At 42.2% G+C, this 21852-nt stretch overlaps 1 protein-coding gene across 1 annotated transcript in view; it reads left to right on the top strand.

Moving 5' to 3' along the window:
* The first annotated feature begins 394 nt into the window (after window positions 1-394).
* Window positions 395-21852, top strand: part of stat6 (signal transducer and activator of transcription 6, interleukin-4 induced) — a 37233-nt gene continuing 15775 nt past the window's right edge. The window contains exons 1-6 of the mRNA XM_064300268.1: window positions 395-748; window positions 15998-16140; window positions 16877-17018; window positions 18848-18928; window positions 20022-20092; window positions 20433-20455. Coding sequence (XP_064156338.1) covers window positions 16010-16140; window positions 16877-17018; window positions 18848-18928; window positions 20022-20092; window positions 20433-20455 — 448 coding nt within the window. The 5' untranslated portion in view covers window positions 395-748; window positions 15998-16009. The remainder of the gene's footprint in view (window positions 749-15997; window positions 16141-16876; window positions 17019-18847; window positions 18929-20021; window positions 20093-20432; window positions 20456-21852) is intronic.

Genomic DNA, 21852 nt, shown 5'->3' with positions numbered 1-21852 from the left:
TAGTTCCGTGGGAATACCCGTTATTAAAGAAGGACGAAGTAATTTAAGTAGTAGCTAGTAGTTTGTAGCCTTGTAGTAGTTACATTTCATTTAAGCCTGATGATATTGTAATACTATGTTGAAAAACTGAGAGGAATAAGCACAAAAGGCATTTAGAAATTGCGTAATACACGATAATGTTCCTTAAAACCCCGAAACCTAACTACGAAAAATATGGTGAATTCTCACACAAAAACGAATAAAAATAGAATAAATGTAAATGTCATGTACACGTTGCCTTTACAGACCACTGTTTTTATATCTTAAACGCTCGTCTCATAAAATATGAAAATGTTACAGACAGAACACGCAGTAGTTTTTTCAAGAGGGAGGGGGGGGCGATTCCGCACCCAGGTAGGACTGCACTTCTCAGCGCTACAGAGGGTTGGCGAACTGTCTGTCGAGGGCACTAATCTGTTGAGAAGCTTTCGTTTTCTTCATATCTATCCACTTTCACCCAGGACAGTTGATTTAGTATTCAACCTACACGGTTTACACCACGAATGTTACTGCGTATGGCTGCTTCTAACGGACAGTAAAGAGAACTCAATTTACGTAACGACGTACTGTAAAAGACTATCATATCAGAAAAACGTTAAAACAAATCGAACACAAGAACTTGAGGACGTCGACCTCCTGGAAAGCTTTTCAGATGTTCACCACGCAGGCAAGACGTTAACCCAAAACGTTAATCCACGGTTCACTGACGGTAAGAATTTGTCACTCTTCAAAATGTATGTCCTTGTACCACGCATAGCTTGTTTTCTGTTTGTTTCTTTTCTATTCTATTCTTATTTGAAAGACCCGTATAAAGTGGGCCTACTTGACTGGCAGCAAATACGTCGCATTTCAAAATGGAATTGTCTAGTGTGTTTGAAGCGCGTTTATTAAAATGAAAGTCTTTCGTCAGGCAGAAATAAAATAACATTTACAGATGAAACGAAGTTCTGCATTTTGCTCTGTTCATGCTTATGGTGTTAGGTCATGGAAATAGTTTGCTTGCTGAATGGACAATATAGTTACCGATTTTTATTATTTAATGTAGGCTGTCTTGTCCTTTGTAAGGTCAGGTTAGTCGTTAATGAATAGAAACATCGTGTCAACAAAGAGGCCTATATCAAATAATAAAGTGCGCTAATATTTCAAGGTACACACACAGTAAAACCAGTGTTAATTCAACACTTAAGTGTTATTTGAACTCTTGACATATAACATTTGGTGTCAGTGTTTTGAAGTTGCGGCAGCTTTTCTTATAGAAATAAAACGGTGAGTCAGATAACCTTTTATTTTTAGTTCAAATTATAATTAGGACAGTTATTCAAGCAGTTCTCCCTGGCGTGCATTTGTGAAGTGTGATCAGGTGTATCGTGTTGGCTATTTGTACGATGGCGTGCATGGACATATCCTGGAAAGTGTATAAAGTGTAAATGACATCGCCTACACTTTTTAATGTGAAATATGAAATGTACTTGTTTCTAACATAGCCTTTTAATATGGGGGAAAAAACTACTGGGTTTAAAATATACTAATATTTTCTGCAGGAGTGTCAGCAGCGTGCTTATTTTAAAACTAGGAATAGAACTCCGAACCTAACGAACGGCTGAAAACACGGAACCTGAAAGTTAGTTACAAGTTATGAAAACAGGAAGTCCTTCACATCCTGGTTTAAACGGGCATTAAACGCAGCGTTCAGACATTACTTGCATAGTAGATCAAAATATTGATTGGTAATAATTTGTCGGTGTGCGGTTTTAGTCATTTAAGCATATTTTAACTGACAATTTAGTGAAGAGATTCGTAGGCTTAGCATGTAATTTAACTAGTCAATAGCAAAATATTAACGTAGGCCTACAGTGCGGCCAATTTCTTGTTTTCTGGCACATTTTTAATCAAACGGATATCTGATCATCACATAAGTCCTAGCATGTTTAAAGGGGGATGTAATAAGCTAGTAATACAAAATATTCAGTTGTCCACTGAAAAACGTCAGACATTTAATGTCTCATGTAAGTGTCCCCTTAGATTTAGTAACTAAAAACCTCCTTTAGCAGCAGAAAAGATTTCCATATAATACATATGCATTTAGCACAGATTTTAGTTAAACATCATGAAAATTGCATAAATACGTTTGATGCATTTATCCTGGGCTTGGAGTCTAAGGAGGAGATTGCACCTGTCAAAAGACTGCTCTCCAGTAATTAAAAAACTTGCCTGATCTTTAAATTAAGCAGCATTTTGCTTGCACACATGACTATCCACTGGACAAGAGATATATATTCCCATTTACAAGGGAGCAGACCTGGCAGCTGGACAAGGCTGCAGACCTGGCATAGCTGCATACTGGACAAGGTCTGTATTAACACTAAGGGCTGCATGCGGAGACAGGGTTCCCTTGTGTGCTGGGACAACCTTGAATCATTTACCCATCATGGTAAATAAGAAAACTGCCTAAATGTCCTGGAAAACAATTTGTTGTCATGGAAGATATTTTTTGTGCAAAGTTATTTGTCCTTTGTGAGTGCAAACCACACACACCCCCCGGCCCCCCCAACAGAGACCGGGAGTCCCTCAGGGATTTAGTTTGACCCAAGGAAGAGTGCGGTTGGCGGGGAACTCCCTCCCTTTCTCATTGTGCAGTAATGAATCCAGTGATTGAAGCTGCCCTGGTGGAGTGGCAGGGCAGCTCGGGAGTGGAAGGACACAACAACTGGGGAGGTATATTTGGGGGGCAAGGCATACCTGTGTGCACCCTCTCCTAAACCGAGAGGTGACCACAGCGATGGGACGGGCCTACCAAATATGAATAGAGCACTCTGAACTTTTTTCATTCATTAAAATGTGGGGTAAAAGTTAAAAGTAAAAAAAAAATCGTCACAAAGACCTTGTATAAAGAACCTCAATTAATTATAAATAATTAAATTTAAACAGTATTACTTTCTTAGTTTGGATTTGTCCTTCATTTTCACACAGCTGCTTGTGAATCACATTGCTAATCCACCTACTAAGCCCCTTTGTGTATTAGTAGTATCCCACATTAATTCTTAAAAACCAGAAAGGATCTAAAGTGGTCTTATCACTGAAAACAAACCCACTGAATCTAAAGCACCTCCAGCATGACGCAGGACCTGTTTTTCAGCCCCGTTAACTTTGACATTGAAAGCTTTCTTTTTAATTGGCAAGCTCCTTGTACCCTGTATGGTACGTGCTTTCGCCCCCTCTCACTATTGTACTACATTAGCATGTCAGCTTATACTCAATCATGCCTTGCACCTTGTGACGTTCATTTTGACCCTGCTGATCGTCATGTAGCCGTAGTTGGTTGGGAATATTCTTTCCCTCATTGAAGCTAACTGAAACTGAGTGCCTGTGTGTGGCTACGCGCATGTTTTTGAGAATGCATTGTATGTACAAATATTTTGTATGTTCCGCGTTCCAGCTTCAGTGAGTCTGTTTACATCTTGATTTTCTTTTTTATCTCTAAAAGTAAACAGGGTCCAGAATTTTCTCAGCCACAGATTTGCTGAGTACAGGCTCAGTACAGACAGAGAGACGTGTTCAGTACAGACTAGCAGAGAGACGTGTTCAGTACTGACTAGCAGAGAGACGTGTTCAGTACTGACTAGCAGAGAGACGTGTTCAGTACAGACAGAGAGACGTGTTCAGTACAGACTAGCAGAGAGACGTGTTCAGTACTGACTAGCAGAGAGACGTGTTCAGTACAGACAGAGAGACGTGTTCAGTACAGACTAGCAGAGAGACGTGTTCAGTACTGACTAGCAGACAGACGTGCTCAGTACAGACCCAGGATGTAACTAGTTTGAATATTGGGGGGGATGAAATTTATAGACCTCGAGAACTGCAACCCTCCAGGGGAGTATGTCTCACTAGAAGAAATTCTTTAAAAGAACAGCTGTGAATTATAATTTCTGGTGAATTCTAAGACGGAAATACTCCAGATTACTGATCGGTATATCACAGTCACAACATGAAATCTTTATCTTTATTATATGAAATTATTTTTGGCATTATCATGCTATATTATTGGGGGGGTTGTTTGACCTGTTTTGTAATATTTGGGGTGGTTCAAACCCCTCCTCCCCACCATTATAAATTGGTACAGACTCATGAGAGATGTAATTGGTACGGACTTGCAGAGAGACATGATCAGTACAGACTCACAAGTGATGTGATTAGTACAGACTCAGAGGGCTCTATTTTCAGGAATCAATGTCAGACTTCCTATTAAACCTGTGGCTAAATAGCTTAAAGACGCTATGCAATGACTAAGAAATAATGGCAACAGTAGTTTGAAGTTTTATTAAACAAAATAAAACCAGGCAAGATCATAACCATATCCGCGATCCCAATCACAACAGTAAAATCACTCGGGTATGCAATGATTCCCAAACGAAAGAAATAAATTATAAGGTACGAGTCCATTAATTCGAGCAATGGCATGGATTATTTAAACTTATTTAAAATGTCCTCTAGAGGGGAAAAAATTGTATGCCTTTGGGGAGGGCAGTTGTCATTCGCATACGTTACAGGCGGCTTTCTTCGTGGTTATTATTTTGTCTTTGTGAATAGCATGACCCAGATACATACTTTTTAACTACAGTAACTTAAATAAAATGAAAAGATTGTTTAAATTACATGTATTCTAATTACAGGTGGGTATAAGGAAAAGAATGGATTACAAAACCGTGGGACCACAGTGCAGTATAAGAACAGCCATAAAGAATGAAAAACAAATAAATACAGAAATTAAAAAAGACAATGAACAATAAATGCAAAGTATGCTGCAACTTGCGCTGTGGACCTGGTCTGAGGTGGGCAGTGATGGCATGAATTGCAGACACCAAAATTGCAATGAGCTGTACCAGAATTGCAGTGCACTGCTTGATCCTGACTGACACACCCCAAGCAGCGGCTCCCACTTTGCCGCATGAAGAGTCACAAAACTGGTTCGGGTGTCAAAATCCATGATGGAAATGGCACTTTGCCAGCAGGACGGCTCGCGACATGCCATACGGTGACCAGAAAATAGAGTCGAGAGAGACGTACAGTCTCACGAGAGATGTGATTGGAACAGACTTGCAGAGAGACGTGACATTAGTACAGACTCACGAGAGCTGTGATTGGAACAGACTTGCAGAGAGATGTGACTCGAAGTCCTGATCAATACACGCTTATTAGGAGATGTGATGAGGGGGCTTCTGTGAGTAAGAGGTTCTGATTCTGGTTCAGCTGGACGTCTTTTTTTTTCTCAGATGAGCTAGATGATTTTGTGGAGACAACAAGGTTACACAGTAAACAGGGAAGGCAGCTGCAGGACATTGAAGGTGGACAAGAGGGTGCTGTTTGTATATTCTGTGAATATTAGTGAAAAGTCATTTAAGACAAAGAGTGCCATTTGGGATCCATGAGGCATTTCATGTTTTTGTTCCTGCTGAGCCCAAGTAACCTGGGTTGACTGAGCTGGTTCTCAGTCAACCCAGGTCAGGATCTGTGCTTGACACCTCTCTGACAGTACCTTTTCAGGTTTTTTTTGCAGGAAGGAATTGGTTGTTGAAGATTTGTGTTTCTTGGACTGTTCTGATTTTGAACATTCCTGTCACTCTGAATGGTCATTTAGGACAGTTACATGATGTTCAGTAGTGATGGGAAAATGATGTATCATGACGTATATGGGTTGAGCTAACATATCCTACCAGTAATGTACTGATTTGAACCAATCGTTCTGTTTTATTGCAAAGGGCAAAACCATGTGATTTGTTCAAACAAGTCAATGATTGACAGCTAACTGTAGCTCCTTTTTTGATGACACAATTTTTCAGTTAAAAAAATTAATTATGATGTATGCCTCTACCAATTCAGCAACTTTTGCTGCCTATATTACTGCTTTGGTCAGCCACTAAGGGAAGTTTGATTTTGTAAATGAGGTTAATGTTGTTTTGTGGGGAAATTCCCCTTTAAGGTCCAGGCTATGACATCTCTTCTTCTGCACTTGATAATGCCAGATTTAAAGGGCTGTGTATTTGTATATTCTAGTGTGCTGTGATCAAAGTTCAATGGCATAACCTTTATGGAACCAGTGCTTATCAGTCAGCTGTTCTTGTCCCTTGCCCCAGAGGGATTCTCTTATTTGATACCCATTTCTATCCATCATAACACTAGTTTCACTTTACTATTTGGATGTCTTTGAAATACCATACTATCTCTAGTATGTTTCTTGGTGCAGAACAAGTACAGGATATGAACACAAGTCTAGCTTTTTTTGTTGTTGTTACAATTTCTTGCTGTCTTCAGTAGTTAACTTACTTTAGTCAAAAATGAATATTAGATTTCAAGCTGCCAAAAACTATAAAGCACAACTCAACCAACCTTTTTGCCTGTAAGGAGGTTGCTATTACATTTTCATGTTTACTTCAAAAAGACAGTGATGGCATAATGGGGTTTTGTGAACTACTGGCCCCAAGCCAGTCCCACTAGCTCTGTGTGTGGTGGGCCTGTAGATGCTACTGGCCCCAAGCCAGTCCCACTAGCTCTGTGTGTGGTGGGCCTGTAGATGCTACTGATCCCAGGTCAGTCTCACTAACTATGGGTGGTGGGCATGTAGATGCTACTGACCACAGATGAGTCTTGCTACCTGTGTGGTGGGTGTGCATTTTGCCAAAAGTTTGTTTTGGCTATATGCAAGTGATTTTTTTTTAATTAGAAGTGTTTTTCGGTTACTGTGTTGTGTGTATATCAAGGAATCCAAATGTATGTAATCGTAAACAGTCGTTTAGTGACTGATCGCATAGTTTTGATATAGCATACTGGCTTGCTGTGATTGCTTGCCAGGCAAAAGTGCAGACCACCCCCCCTGTGGGTTAAACCTAACAGGGTTGTTACCCTGTTGCCAGTAGACTTTAGGCAGTTTTAAAAAGCAAGACAGAGATAAATTAATGAAAGTTCTGTGCCCCACCAATTTTCAGCTCACCAGTGGCCGCTTCTAAAACGTTATGTGTGTGGGAAATATTCTATTTTAGCTTAGCTGCTGACCAGCAACCTGATTTTGCTCAAGCAATCAAAGTTGCTGTTAATAATAGCCGGCGTTTGTGGGGGCTGTTTATTCATCTCTCTTTAAAATGTTGCATAGATGAAATTACATGTTAATGAAATTACCTACCGCGTCCGCTTCCAAACAATCAAGACAATCAACGATATCTTTCTTTCTGTGCCTGTCTATATAAACGACTGTTCCTCCTGAGTTTTTTTTCTTCGGATTTTTGATTGGTTGAGCGAGTAACTGGCTAGAGGGAACACATAGACTGGAGCATACGAAAAATGGACTGGATTGTCATAGTTATTTGTAAAACTGCCGGTCGAAATTATTTATTTATTTACCAAAGGTGGGTGGATGCCGTCCACCCCCAATTTAACCCCAGGTTGTAGCGTCCGTGTGTCCATACATCTGTATCGGTGGTTGTAGCTGTGTGTCCGTAGCTCCTACTCATGCATGCAGGATAGCATCCGTACGTGGGTTGTAGCTGTGTGTCCGTAGCTCCTACACATGCATGCAGGATAGCATCCGTACGTGCTAACTAGGTTAACTAAAGTAGGCGAAACGCTGACATGTTAGGGTTACGGTTAGTTAAAGTAACGTTAGGCGATAAAGCTGTGCTTAAAAATCGCGTGGTGTTGGAAGTGCGTCTTGCGCATGCGTCCTACTAAAGCCTCGCACTAAACATCACACTAAATGTCCATGAGTGACCCTCTATGGAGTGACCACAAAAAAAGTTGAATATTTCAAAAATCTGAATACAAGCAACAGTGTCTAGAACTAGCCTGTCATTTTGGTGTAAAAAGTTTGAATGTAGTGCAAAAAACTGTAGGACTAGTTAGAGCTAGAAAAATGGGCAGAAAGTGCAAATAAGCAAGCCCACTAACGAATGGTCTGCTTGGTAATTGGTGTGCGTGAGCGTATCCATATTTGTGTATGTGCTGTAGTGTGTGTGCTTGTGTTTTTTGTGCTTGGTCTGTGTGTATGTTGGAGTGGGGGGGTGGGGTTGCAGAGATAAAGACAGAAGTGTGAGATGTGTATGAAATGACTGCAACCTAAAAAATATGGAAATAAATGTAGGCAGAGGAAGTGTTTCCTGTAATCAGATAGAAGCACCACATGCTCCACCAGTCAGGACTAGGTGGGCCCCTGGTGCTGCAATGTGCTCTTGAAGAATAAGACTGCAGCAGCCTAAACATGAAAATGAGAAAACTTCACACAGTTTTGCAGAGAGGAGAAAGGAGTGAAAAGAGTTTTTTGTCATACACTAGAGCAAACTGGGCAAACAGATTAGACAAATCATAAACTCCAATTGGGACATTATGAAAGGTGACCCCTCTCTTTTTGCAGACCCCTCCATCGTCTCACATAGACGGGTTCCTACCATCAAAGATAAACTGGTGCACATGTCTTCCATCCTATCCTATGACACAGCATTTTAATGATAAACGTGTGGGTAAAAACAGCAGTTAATCAGAAGCAGGGATCGGCTAAGCAGGAATGGCAGAAACTGAACTACATCCTGATCATGGTTAGGGAGTCAAGGAGTTAGGGAGTCAGGGAGTTAGGGAGTTTGCATTAGGCTCAAAACTGCAGGGATTGAGTTTGTGTAAATCAAAGATCTATATCTTGGTCAAATATGTAGAACAAGCTGTTCAATTGAAACTGACAGCCCAACTAGCTGAGCCATTTTGTGATTTCATTGTAATTTGTGATTTCTTCATGATGTGATTTCATACTTGTAACAGCTGGGCTTTAGCATGCAAGTTCCCTGACCAATGTCTGAAAAGAAAATAAGCTGCTTATGAGCTCACCACTGCAAATACTGTTAGTCAGGCCCAAGATGGACCTGGTTTTAACTGTACATGTGACAGTGTGGTGTATCATAGGCAAGCTTGCATGTACAATGTAACCAGAGCGAGCGCACAAGCAGGAAATCCTGTGGTTAATTGATGTGCGCTCTTAGAAGTGCACCCATCGATCGGTAGATCGTCCAGCTGGTGCCAGATTAATCAACCGAGATGATTAATTAATCAGCTAACAGCCCCGGTAAATACCTTCAAGGGGTCAGACAAAGGATCAGTTGCAATTACCATTTACAGCTGAAAACACGAACAGCATTTAATCATCAAGGTTATAAATACATCTGCATTACATGCTGATGATGCGGGTAGCAAGAACCCCTGCTGTCTAGAACTGGATGAATGTAGCCTGGAGCGTTAGATGCTATCTTGAGACTGCATGTACCTGTGGTGCAACATATCTGTTACAGTTATATAATCAATCTTTTAGTTTAATTGATATATCACTATGTACGCTGAGCCAGAGAAAATAAGTACTATGATATTAAGCTTTTTTATTCATTTGAGATTTAACTAAACTGTATAACTTTTTATAATATTGCAACGTATTACTTACACTGCTCAGTACAGGAGGATTTGGCACCGGCCTTTGGAGGCCAGTGTGTCGCTTATGTGATAAACTTTGGTGATTTAAATGTCTTTTTTTTCTTTTCTTTTTTTTTTGTAAGAGCATTTCATTAATTAATGTAACATTTCAAACAAATGTTACATTTTTGATGTCAAATTTAAATGTCAAGCAATCAGCGGACCATCCATTTGGTGGGCTGCCAATCTCAATATCCTTTACAGAACGGACCTCCACACATCCAGGTCTCATGTTTACTTTAGATATGAAGAACATTTTTCTTTGTCAGAAGAAAGAAATGTCTCACATTTAAAATGCTCACTAATATAGTTACTGTGTGTATACATATCAGACCTGGGTCAAATACGTATTTGTTTTGGATTTAAATACTTTTCTGTGCTCTATTGATCTTGCCTGGTGTAATCGAACCTGCCAATATGACCAGAAGGCGGGGTTTGCACTTTTTGTGATTATTTCTTTGATTCCCTTCCCCCCAACATCAGTGGACTTTACATCAGTAAAAACAAAACAAATTTGACCCAGGTCTGATACATATTTCAAAGAAATCTTTTTCAAAAGAATCTCTGAACGGTTCCTGAACATAGCCTACCTTGCTGTCCGCCGGCCTCCCCCTAAATATTTGTGTGCACAATCAGAGTGAGACAGGAAACCAGATTGTAAGCTAAAGAGAACAGGATACTGTGAAAGCAGTGCAGAAGCGGACATGGCAGATAAGTGGGCCCTATTGTGTGTGGCAGTATGAAATGGGAGCAGACTGTGTGTTCTCACCATCCGCATAAGTGTGTCACCACCGCGCAAAGACAAGCGTGGCAGTTCAGTTAGTGTGTTTAGGTAAATGGAACACGTCCATCTGGAGTGCTGCTTTGTGTACTTTGTCACACAGCAACGATTGTGTTTGAAACAGTTCAGCCGCAGCACTCAAATATGATTTTCTTGGACAATTCTTGGACAATAAATCTTTTTATTTTAATGCCAAAAAGTTTTTTGTCCAAGCTACTTTTATGTCTGTGCTTGATTATGGTGATCTTGTGTACATGCATGCAGCTTCCACTGTCTTACAGAGCCTTAATTCAGTGTATCATGCAGCCCTACGTTTTACTACTAATGCAAAGTCTTAAACTCATCACTGTACACTATCAATTGGTGGGCTGGACACCTTTGGCTACACGCAGACTGCAACACTCATATGTTTCTATTTATAAAGCATTGCTAGGTAAACTACTCCTCTACCTTTGTTCCCTGCTGTACCTAAACTCAGGCAGCTACTCGCTACGCTCCCAGAAATGTTTGCTCTGTGAAGTTCCCATGGCTCGTACAGAACTGGGAAAAAAAGCTTGTGGGTGGGGAATAAGCTACAGGAAGAGCTGAATTTAGTTAATCTCATACCTCTGGGTGATTTTAAAAGTCTCATACAAAATACTGCAACTGAGGAATGTAAATGTTTTTGAGATGCTATGTCTTCCTCAAGACTGAATAGCTGTCTCTGTGTATTGTTGTATGTTCAGTTGACTGTTGTACTGTCTGTAACTATTGTGTAGGCCTACTGCTGCTACCTTGGCCAGGTCTCTCTTGAAAAAGAGATTTTAATCTCAATGGGACTTCCTGGTTAAATAAAGGTGAATAAATAATTGCTTTGGAGGGGATAATACCATTAATTTTCAATTCTTTTAGAATTAATTTCAGTCTCTGGGTAGAGAGACAAATGGCTGGGGTTGTGGCATTGGATCCCTCTTGAAATAGTTTCTGCATTCTTGCAATCAATCAAACTTATCAAACCATATTTTTAGAGCGCCTTTCATACAAGTAAATGCAGTTCAAAGTGCTTTTCATGCACGCCAAAATTTAAGATAAAGATGCTAAAATAAAATAAAAAATTGATAACTAAATAAAAGTAATAAATAAATCATTGAATAGATGAATAAATAAATAAATTTCCTAGATAAAAAAAATTGAAAATCAAATAAAAGCCAAGCTAAAAAGCCCTCAGATCCTCAGGAAGGCCATTCCAGTTACTGGGAGCAAAACAGCTGAATGCTGCCTCACCCAAGGCTTCTGGCCTATGGGACAGGGACAGTTAAAAGGTTGCTCCGAGAGGACCTCCTATGTACGCTGTGATGTCCAAATGTACGCTCCTGTTGCTGTGTGTGTTTTGTTGTGCCTCTCCATATGGGGGCAAAAGATAAAAACATACAGGATACACCACGCCCCCCCCATAGACCCAACCCGTCCCCAACTGACTCCTCCAAAAACTCTGTCCTCGTTTGTACGAATCGCACGGCAGCTTTCTCCTGGGCCGACCCCATTTTGGGCGTGACCTGTCCTTCGTAGGACAAATCAAGAAGAAAAACAGTCTGAACTGTATGTACGATACACAGTGGCCAGTCAGTCACCATCTTTATCTTGTTTTAAGAGAAAGACAACATGCGTGCTTGATAAAAGTCTTAGTAACATTTTACTAATTCATTTTCTCCACTTTCCAAATAATAACAATAAAAACATTCAAATAATAGTGGTTCCCATGCCAATAGCTTGTCAACTCCAGACAATCTTTCACACGTTTTGTTATAGCGAACCTTTCCAGGAAATTTAACATGGTCTGAGGGCTAAAGGCCCCCAGTTATTCTATTTTCCAGCTATTTTGTATTATTCCATAAGCTCCTCCAAACATACTGATATGGTTTTTTAAAGAAAAAGATTTTTAAAATATATCCAGTTAGTTTCTCTCCCTTCGAGATAAATCTTTTGGGTGGGTTTTGCACGTTTGTTTCACATTTCCTGCCTTGATTGGTTATCTGACCAGGAATGACAGGAGCTCTCCACCGTCTCCTGCCCACACAACACCTGCTCTAAAAGTGAACGTCATCCGGCAGGGATTACACCGTACGTCAGGCGTGCCCAATACATCGATCACAGAGGCCTCGCTGGTAGTGTGTCATTTTAAAAAATACATCTGTTAAATTTCTAATCTCTTCCTATTTTCATCTCTTCCCTTCAGACAGCTACACTTGATTGACATGAAATGTGGCCAATCTGCTGCTGTTCTGCACTTTCTTACATTAAGCATGCCCATTCATGATGTAGATGTGATTGTGCACTGAAAAGTTTGTGGTATGGTCATGTAAATATCCAATGAAACATGATCCACTGCATTTTATATGGGGCAGAGCAGTAACTCTGGTCCACCTCTGGCAATGTCTGATGGATAATGGTGTTTTAAATCTAAAACTGGAATTTTTCTTTGTCCAGATATGATACTATTCTAATTGTTTTACTTCTGCTTGATTTTTGAAATAGATAAACCACACACACAGTACTGGAAAATGTAATTAAGCTAGTAGCTCTACCCAACACTAGATATGTAGAACGCCTCTACACTCCAAAACAATTTTGGGCAGTGGTTGTACACAATATTATTATCCATCCATCCATCTATTGTCTATGCCTGCTTGTCCTGGTCAAGGTCGCGGGGGGTGCCGGAGCCTATCCCAGGGTGCATTAGGCGAGAGGCAGGAATATACCCTGGATCGCGGAGCACACACACCATTCACTCACACACTCATACCTAGGGGCAATTTAGGGTCTCCAGTTAGCCCACCTGCATGTCCTTGGACTATGGGAGGAAACCCCCAGGTGGTCTCCCATCCAGGTACTACTCAAGCAGAAGCAATATTATTAAGTAGACTCAAAAAATAAATAGTTGGCCTTACTAAATAAAAAATAGTTTAATTTGCTTAATACAATTATGGACAGTGGTTGCATGCAATTAGCATATGTTAGCCTACTTGATAATATTTCATGAAACTACTGTAGATACGAGTGTAAATACAACTCCCCCCCCCCAAAAAAAAGCAAGTTCACATCTGAATGGCTGAAAAGAAAAATGATAGTTTTGAGTGGCCTAGTCAAAGTCGTGACTTGAACCCAATAGAGATGCTGTGGCAGGACCTGAAACAAGCAGTTGATGCTCGGAAACTTGCCAATTTGTCTGAATCAAAGCAGCTCTGCAAAGAAGAGTGGGCTAAAATTCTGCCACAGCAATGTGAAAGACATCAAATTATAAAAAGCTTTTGGTTGCAGTTATTATCGCTAAAGGTAGTGTAACCAGTTACTAAGTTTAAGGGGGCAATTACTTTTTCACATGGGTGTTATGGGTTTTTTTCTGGGAGAAAATTGGGTGAAATATCATGTTCTCCAAATTTCATATTGTACCATTTTAATTGGGACGTGAAACAATGAAAGCATTTAATAAAACTTGAAGCAAATAAGCGGAGGCCTTTAAATCAGGCACACTCCTGAAACCTCCAGGACACTCACTGTCTTTTTTGCTCAGTTATGGCGCTTCTCCACCACCGTGCCGTGCCGGAATCCGTGCTCCCGCTTTGTTTCGCTTTCTCCACTGCCACCTGACCCGTGCCGGGCCGCAAGTACCCGTGCCGAATTTACCTACTGCTCTGGGGTAGCTACCAAAGGTACTATCCGTGCTGCAATTCGATACTGCAGACCGTTGATTGGTCAATGGAAATCATCACAAATACGTCATCCCATGTTCGGTTTGTCCACCGGCAGCAACCGCCATTTTTAAATACCAAGAGAGCAAGAGAGAGTAACGTTAACTAGCGAATTCTACAGTGAATATCTGGGACTAAATATTGAATAAATATACAACCTTACCATTGGTTTTACGCATAGAGATGTTCCTTTTGAGACTTGAGTGGTCATATATTGTCTTGGACAATCCATTTGTGAAATATACATGCATTTGTGATGCTTGGGTACATTCATAAATAACGAGCTGTGCGTAATACCACACGTGTTGTTTACGGCGTTGTCGCCCTTTTCAGTACAGTCTGGCTTGATTAACAATTCATTTATTCAGTAGGTGTGAGTATAAGCTTTCTAACGATGTATAGCATATCTAATTTTGCTTTTGGAATAGTGTTTTATAGGTCAGCGTAACTGAAAATGTTCTTATCATCACATTCACTTACACATTCTCTCTGTGATAGCAGTAAAAGACGTAAGACGTTATGTAAGTATTACTGCTCAAATGTTTCGGTTATATGCGTTATTTTTTAAATTGAGTCTCTTTAAATAGGTTAGTGGTGTTATATAATGTAGATATTTCACACTGTAATGTTAGTGTTAGTTAGTAGTGTAATAGTTTTTGTGATGCATGCTGCAATGATGATGAGAGTGTTGGAACATTGCCAAAACGTGGTGGACGGTGAAAATTGTTTTCATATCGTCCCATCCCCATACAAGAAAACATACGAGAGTACAGAGTATAGAAATACATACAAGAGTTAATTATTACACATTGATTAGGACGCTTTACTTTCTCCCATGACTCCTCCTACCTTCATGCGTCTGTTGTGTAATTGAGAAGCGCAACAGGCAACATGGCACGGGTAGGATACGAATGCCTGCCGTCCTGTACCATGCCGTGCTGGTCATTGGAGAAGCACCATTAGAGAGCCACCATTGGCTGGAGTTGGTGGTGTCACCCGGTGCCTGTAGCTCTCTTGTGTTTGGAGGTGGAGACAAATAAAGGAGAAAAGATGGCTATGATGCTATTAGCTTATTATTCACTAGTCGATTGTAAGTGACCAGCCAGTTAACTTGCTAGGTATACCCAACTTTGATTAACTAAGCCAACTGTAATTCTTTCAGTCTACCAATCTGTTTGTTTTCAACTTGTGCCTGTTGTTCTTGCTCTCTTTAGGGTTAACACATTCCCCGAAACAGTAGGTGTGCAAAAGGAGCCAAGTGCAAAAATGAGTCGTGCATTAGAGTGTAGTGCCCGCATTTCCAGCAAAGGAACCAGTCGGTTCGGATTACATCATTTTTTTAGCAACATGTAATAAATGACATAGCGGGGGGTAGGGCGATCTCAAATAAATGACCACATCAGAATTCTTTCCAGAGCCTGTCTAAGATAGCCCTACACTGCGTAGCAGTCTAAGACCAACTGTCTCCTACAGGAGTTTCCCTGCAGCTGTTATGAGCTTTTGGTCTCCTTACAGTCCAAAGGGGTGGACCAGAACCAGTCCATACTGACTGACAGAACCAGTCCCTATGGGCTGAGAGAACTGCTCCGTACTGGCTGGCATAACCAGTCCCTACTGGCTGACAGAACTGCTCCTTACTGGCTGAAAAACCAGTTTGTGCAGTAATTACACTTTCCGTGGATCACAGTTCCCTGTGCCACAGACTATTTCATAATGCTGACAGTGGGACCGAGCTGTCTAATGAAAAAAGAATCATCATTATGCATCCATTAACTTTCTGTCAGCAATGAGTTTGTACAGTAGTTATTAAGTATGTACCTTGAGAAAAGTGGCTTATTGGCAGATTGCCTCATCTTGCTTAGAGAACGGTGGCTGTTGCTTGGCCAGTAAATTTTCCAATGGTCTCCAAGGCAACAATGTTTGCCTTACCACCTCTCCCCACCTCCCCCCCCAGCCCTGCGATAGGATGGCGCAGTGGAAACAGTTGCAGCTGCAGCTGCAGTGCCTGTCCCACCAGCACCTGAATGAGCTCTACCCCCCCACCTTCCCCATGGATGTCCGCTGCTACCTGGCTTCCTGGATCGAGGAACAGTGCTGGTAGGACCATTGGAGACAGGAGCATATGCACACGCACTAGCAAATGCATGCACGCTTACATGCGCATGTACACTAATATATACACATGGTAACATACGCATACAAGCTAACATGCGTGTGCACGCTTACATATACATGCACACTTACATATGCATGCATACTAATATGTACACATGCTAGCATATGCATGCATGCTAGCATACGCATACATGCTTTCATGCATATGCATGCTGATATACTGTACACACACATGCTAACATATGCATACATGCTAAAATTTGCATACATGCTAACATGCGCATAAATACTAATATACACACACATGCTAACGTATGTATACATGCTAATATACCCACACATGCTAACATATGCGTACATGCTAATATGTGCATACACGCTAACATGCACATACATGATAACATACACACACAAATTGCCTACATGTACCTGTTGCAACATGCTGCTGCTCTCCATCTCACCTGCTGAACCATTTATTGGCCACTTCTTTTTTCCCCTCTCCCTACCATCCTACCCTTCTCTCTCCCCCATTTACCCTCACCATCTCCATCCACCATCTGTCCTCCATCTACTGCTCCCTTTCCTTCTCTCTTCGGTCTGCTCCTTGTGTGTTTGTGTGTGTGTGTGTACACGTGCATGCTTGCATGCATGTGTGCGTGTGTGTGTGTGTGTGTACATGTGCATGCTTGCATGCGTGTGCGTGTGTGTGTGTGTGCAGGGATGAGATCATCGACAGTCCGGATCAGGATGCTCGGGCGTTGGGGTTGTTGGAGCAGATCATCTCTCTCCTGCAGAGAATCTCACAGGACAGCAGCAATGTGGTGGAGAAGATGCGGCTGCAGCAGATCTCCAGGAACATGGTAACAGCCCAAGTCCTCTGCTGTTCAGTGTGGATTATGATCCTGACTCCTACACTGCTTGATAAGGGTGATAACTCTGATGAACTACTTCATATGGGTTATGACCCCGATTCTTCAAACTCTTAATATTGGCTACAACCCTCAGTCATCTACTACTACTCATATGGGTAATGGCTCTGAGTCATCTACTACTCAATAAAATAATAATAAAAACTACAATAATAATAATAATACCTTTAATTTATCATGTGCCTTTCCCAGTGTGCAATGTACAACCAGTTAAAACACAGTACAGGTTAAAGTAACTAGTAGCAGTGTCTGAGCTGCACTTTGAATATTATAAAATACAAACAGACGCTTGTTGCTACAAATCACTTATAGCAGCTAGCGTCAGTTAGCTGACAGTTGCACACGGAAGGTAGAGTGAATTCAGGAAAATGAGGAGGTTCTGGTGAGTAGATACGCATTCCGTGCTAAATCCAGAAGATTTTTCTGAAAGGATTTACTGGAGGCAATTGAAACGGCAGCCCTTACATGTAAAGGGGGGCGGGGGGGGGTTTCACAGACGAGGCACTGCAGGGGGGGGTTTCATAGACGAGGTTCTACGGGGGGTGTTTCATAGACGAGGTGCTGGGGGAGGGGGGGGTGGCTCAGTCAGCCACTGAGGGCTCAGGACGAATGGGAGAGCAAGGCTGCAGAAGTCTGAGGCCCTCTGCAGGTTGTCAGGGGCGATCGTGTGGAGACGCTCCGTGGCGTAGCCTGCGCAGAGGGATTTGTGAGTGAGCAGTGTGCTGTGGGGGCTGCAGGGTGGAGGGCAGATCGAGGGGCGAGCGAGGGCTCTGGCTGCAGCGCTCTGAGCGGCCCGCAACTGTGCCAGGAGTCTGGGTGGAAGGCCTGCCAACGGAAAACTGCGGTATTCAAAATGAAATGTGGTGCTTGGTGCTGGGACAAAATGTTATCATTCCTGAGCCAGGGACAATAACATTTACCCACAAGTTCACCAACCATTGGGCCCCTCCTCTTCCAGGGGCTAAGGTGACTCCCCCCCCCCCCCCGACAGCAGCCCTGTTGACCTGCACTGTGTTAACAGCAGCTGTGGCTCAGAGGGATAGCTAAGACAAGCTACGTTGCATAACCAGTCCTCTGATCTTTTTCATGTGTGCCTCAAATGGGAAGTTGGAATCCATTATTGCTGCCAAGTTCCTGGTTCGACAACAGAAGATTACATCTTACAAAAACAAGCTTAAGGGGTCATTAGAGTCTAACTATGCAAAAGCTCAATTTTTCCTGCACTTCAGCTACTGATGGCATTTAACATAGCTTGGTACCTGACGTGCAGCAGTGGTATCACATTTTGTCCTCACGCATATTTGTTTGTCATCAACATATAGGCGGTAGACTAACTCAAAGCTGTGGTTGGTCAGGCAACTGAGGTAAGAGTTAAACCACCGTAATGCAGTGCTTGAGAACCCGATGATATTTTCCAGGCTACTAAGTTGGATGTTCGATGTTGTGGTTGACAGTATGAAGAACTGTGTCAGTAGCATTATTGTGCTCTAAAACCTGACTGACATGGTTTGAGGAAGCTTCTAGGGACAGATAGTTCAGTCTCAGCTCAACAAGTTGGATCGAGCATTGTTTGGATGCCTTGGTAATCCTTGCTGTGATGCATGCAGATTGAGTTAATATTTCTGGCCTCACAACTTCATAAACCTGTTTGAACATGCACGTCCGTGATGGACTTGCGGTAGATCTAATCCTTGTTGGCGCTAAGGAATGATGATGTACACACGCAATCGGGAGTTACTCGTGTAATGGCTGTGTTACAGAATGTCTACCGATCTCAGCCTCTTCAGCTGGTGAAGACGGTCCAGAACACCCTAAACAAAGAGAGAATCCTGCTCAACCATGTGAGTTACACCCCCCCCCCCCCCAAAGCCTTTCTGTCTACTAGTCCTCCCACCACCCCATAGCTCAGCATGCATGTGCTCTACGTCTGCAAGATTCAGTTGAATATTTAACTAATATTGACGCAGCAATTAAAGATAAGGCCCTATGTTTTTGACTATAACTCACCTGTAATTATCTCAAATGCTCAATTGCATTTCATGAACATTTAAACTACAGTATCTCTATGGGGTATTAGGGCAGTGAGACTAATTAATGAAACACTTCAGCACAATTATTCATTTTTAATAACTACTAATTGCCAGTGGGTGCAGAAATGCCAGTCAGTGTTAAGGCTACCGTTGCTATGGAGATGGATCTGTCCACCTGAGTGTGGTGGGGAAGGCCTCCTGAAAGGGAAACTAAATTGAACCTTGTCGAGCGTGAATGTACTTCATCTGTGTTTTCCTTGACATGCTGACGGTTGGTCACTACAAGGTTCAAATCCCAAGTAGGCCATTGCATTGGGTCTTGAGCATTTTTAACTGCCGCAATAAATACACCTGATTGTATGAATGAATAACATATGAGCTGTGTAAGCCATCTGTTAAGGGGGGTGCTGTGCTAAGAAAATTATTTATATGGCTTTTTTGCTTAGTTGACACAAGTGACAGCACAGTTAACACAGGTGCATTTTCAGATTACGTTATAACTGTTTAAACAGCTGGATATTTTAATTCAATACCCTGTTGTTCAACAGTACAACTGTGCTGCAACACCTGAGATTCAAACCTGTGTCTAAGCTACATGCCCAGGTCCTTAAGCACTGTAGCTCACTGCCTCCCCATGCAAACAGTGCACTAGAGCTGTAGGAATCAGGTGTGTGCGGTGCGTTAATGTTGGAGTCAGGTGTGTGTGTGTGACGCATTCATGTAAGAGTCAGGTGTGTGTGGTGTGTGTGTGTGACGCATTCATGTAAGAGTCAGGTGTGTGTGTGGTGCATTAATGTAATAGTCAGGTGTATGTGGTGCATTATGGGTATAAAGCCCATAGTATGAGTTCCAGGGCCTTCTTCCTACTTGGAGATGTTTCAGTTCACCTCTGCTCTCTTTATAGGTACTCCCCACTTTCTCCCCCTCCACCTCACAGGCGTCATACTTCCCCTCTCCACGTGCCTGGGCTGGGCCGTGGGGCCTGGATCCCACGATCAGACAGCGTGCTGTTGTCAATGCGAGACAGCATGGCAGGATCACAGATCGGAGGCTGACGGGAAGACTAACTTGAGTCGCAGGTGGTGGTCGACCAGTTGGCTTGCGGTGGTTCACAGCCCGCTTCGAGTCCTGGTCTGGCGGCCGATGGAGCCTGGAGTCCACAGTTAGGACAGACTTGAGTCTCTCAGGTGTGGAGATACAGCAGGCAGCTGAGATCCTGCAGGAGGACTGAACGGCAAAGAGCAACTTTGAGTCCCTGCAGGGTGAGTGAGTCACAGAGCCAGCTTTGAGTCTCTGCAGAGTGAGTGAGTCACAGAGCCAGCTTTGAGTCCCTGCAGGGTGAGTGAGTCACAGAGCCAACTTTGAGTCTCTGCAGGGTGAGTGAGTCACAGAGCCAGCTTTGAGTCTCTGCAGGGTGAGTGAGTCACAGAGCCAACTTTGAGTCTCTGCAGAGTGAGTGAGTCACAGAGCCAGCTTTGCATCTCTGCAGGGTGAATGAGTCACAGAGCCAACTTTTTAGTCTTTGCCAGGTGAGTGAGTCACAGAGCCAATTTTGAGTCTCTGCTGGGTGCATGAGTCACAGAGCCAACTTTGAGTGTTTTCAGGGTGAGTGAGTCACAAGCAGACTGAACTTTGAGGCTCTGAAAAGCAAGTGAATCTCAGACAGGGCCAAATGAATCAGGATGAAGCTCGGATTTAGTGACATGACTTCCACATTAATAGGCTATTATCTCTGGAAATCTCTGGAACGTAAGCGTCAGTGAGCACATGCACAGGACCAACTCTTAAGCCCTCTGACTTATGTGAGCACAGGCTTGGAGCCAGTTGTTCCGGAGTCTGAGGCTTCAGTCCTGTAGAGCTTCAATGTTTGCTGGCTTCTCTTATATTTCAGCACTTTAATATTGAGTTTAATATTAAGTCATTGGCTATTTAACGCACCATGTTTTCAAGGCCTGAATTGGTTGCTTGTTAAAAGGAACCCATGGAAACCGGCAGACACTGCAGCCTAACAGGGCTTGAGTCTGACAGCCCCGGTTGTGCCATAGGCTCAGACTCAATCAGCATATGTCCTTACCTCACCTTTGCCTCATAGTTAGATGCTGTTTGTTTCAAGCCAAAAGCTCCCTTAGGCCACTTGTGATTCATTTCCAAAGCACGTTCTGTCACTGTTTTATTGTTGACTGTTACAATACACTTTACAGTGTCAACATTCTATGGTTAAATGCATAATAAATACTTTCTACTCTACACCGAAGAGCACAGCACATGCATTTCCTTTGCTCCAGATACACTGCAACTGGTGACTGTTGTCCCTAAACCGGTCAACAAAATGGACAAAACAAACAAAAAAATAGCCTTCACTGGACTGTAAAGTGAGTCATGTTTAAAGACTAATGGTGATTGAGGCTCTACCTCGAGGGCATGTGCATTCTCTGAGCTGGACTGAGCGACATCAATTATGCATGCGCGTGATGTAAGATGCACAACAGAACTGCGCACAAAGAAAAGTCCGCTTGCCGTGTGATTTAACACAGTGAAAAGCACTTCCTGCGAACCAGCACTGTGCTGAATTATTTACTTTACCTGTAGCTTGTGGTAAGGAAGTAGAATATGGCGAAGCACAAGAAATATCGTATCATTGTGTTATTAGGCCTGTCATGCAATCATATATAGTTTGATAAAGGAAACATTTGGACTGAGGTTTGTCATGGTTAGATTAGAAAGTTGCGGCTAGA

This window comes from Anguilla rostrata, chromosome 11, assembly GCF_018555375.3.
Source record: "Anguilla rostrata isolate EN2019 chromosome 11, ASM1855537v3, whole genome shotgun sequence".
In the NCBI taxonomy this organism is placed as follows: Eukaryota; Metazoa; Chordata; class Actinopteri; order Anguilliformes; family Anguillidae; genus Anguilla; species Anguilla rostrata.
This window is presented reverse-complemented; position numbering and strand designations above follow the sequence as displayed.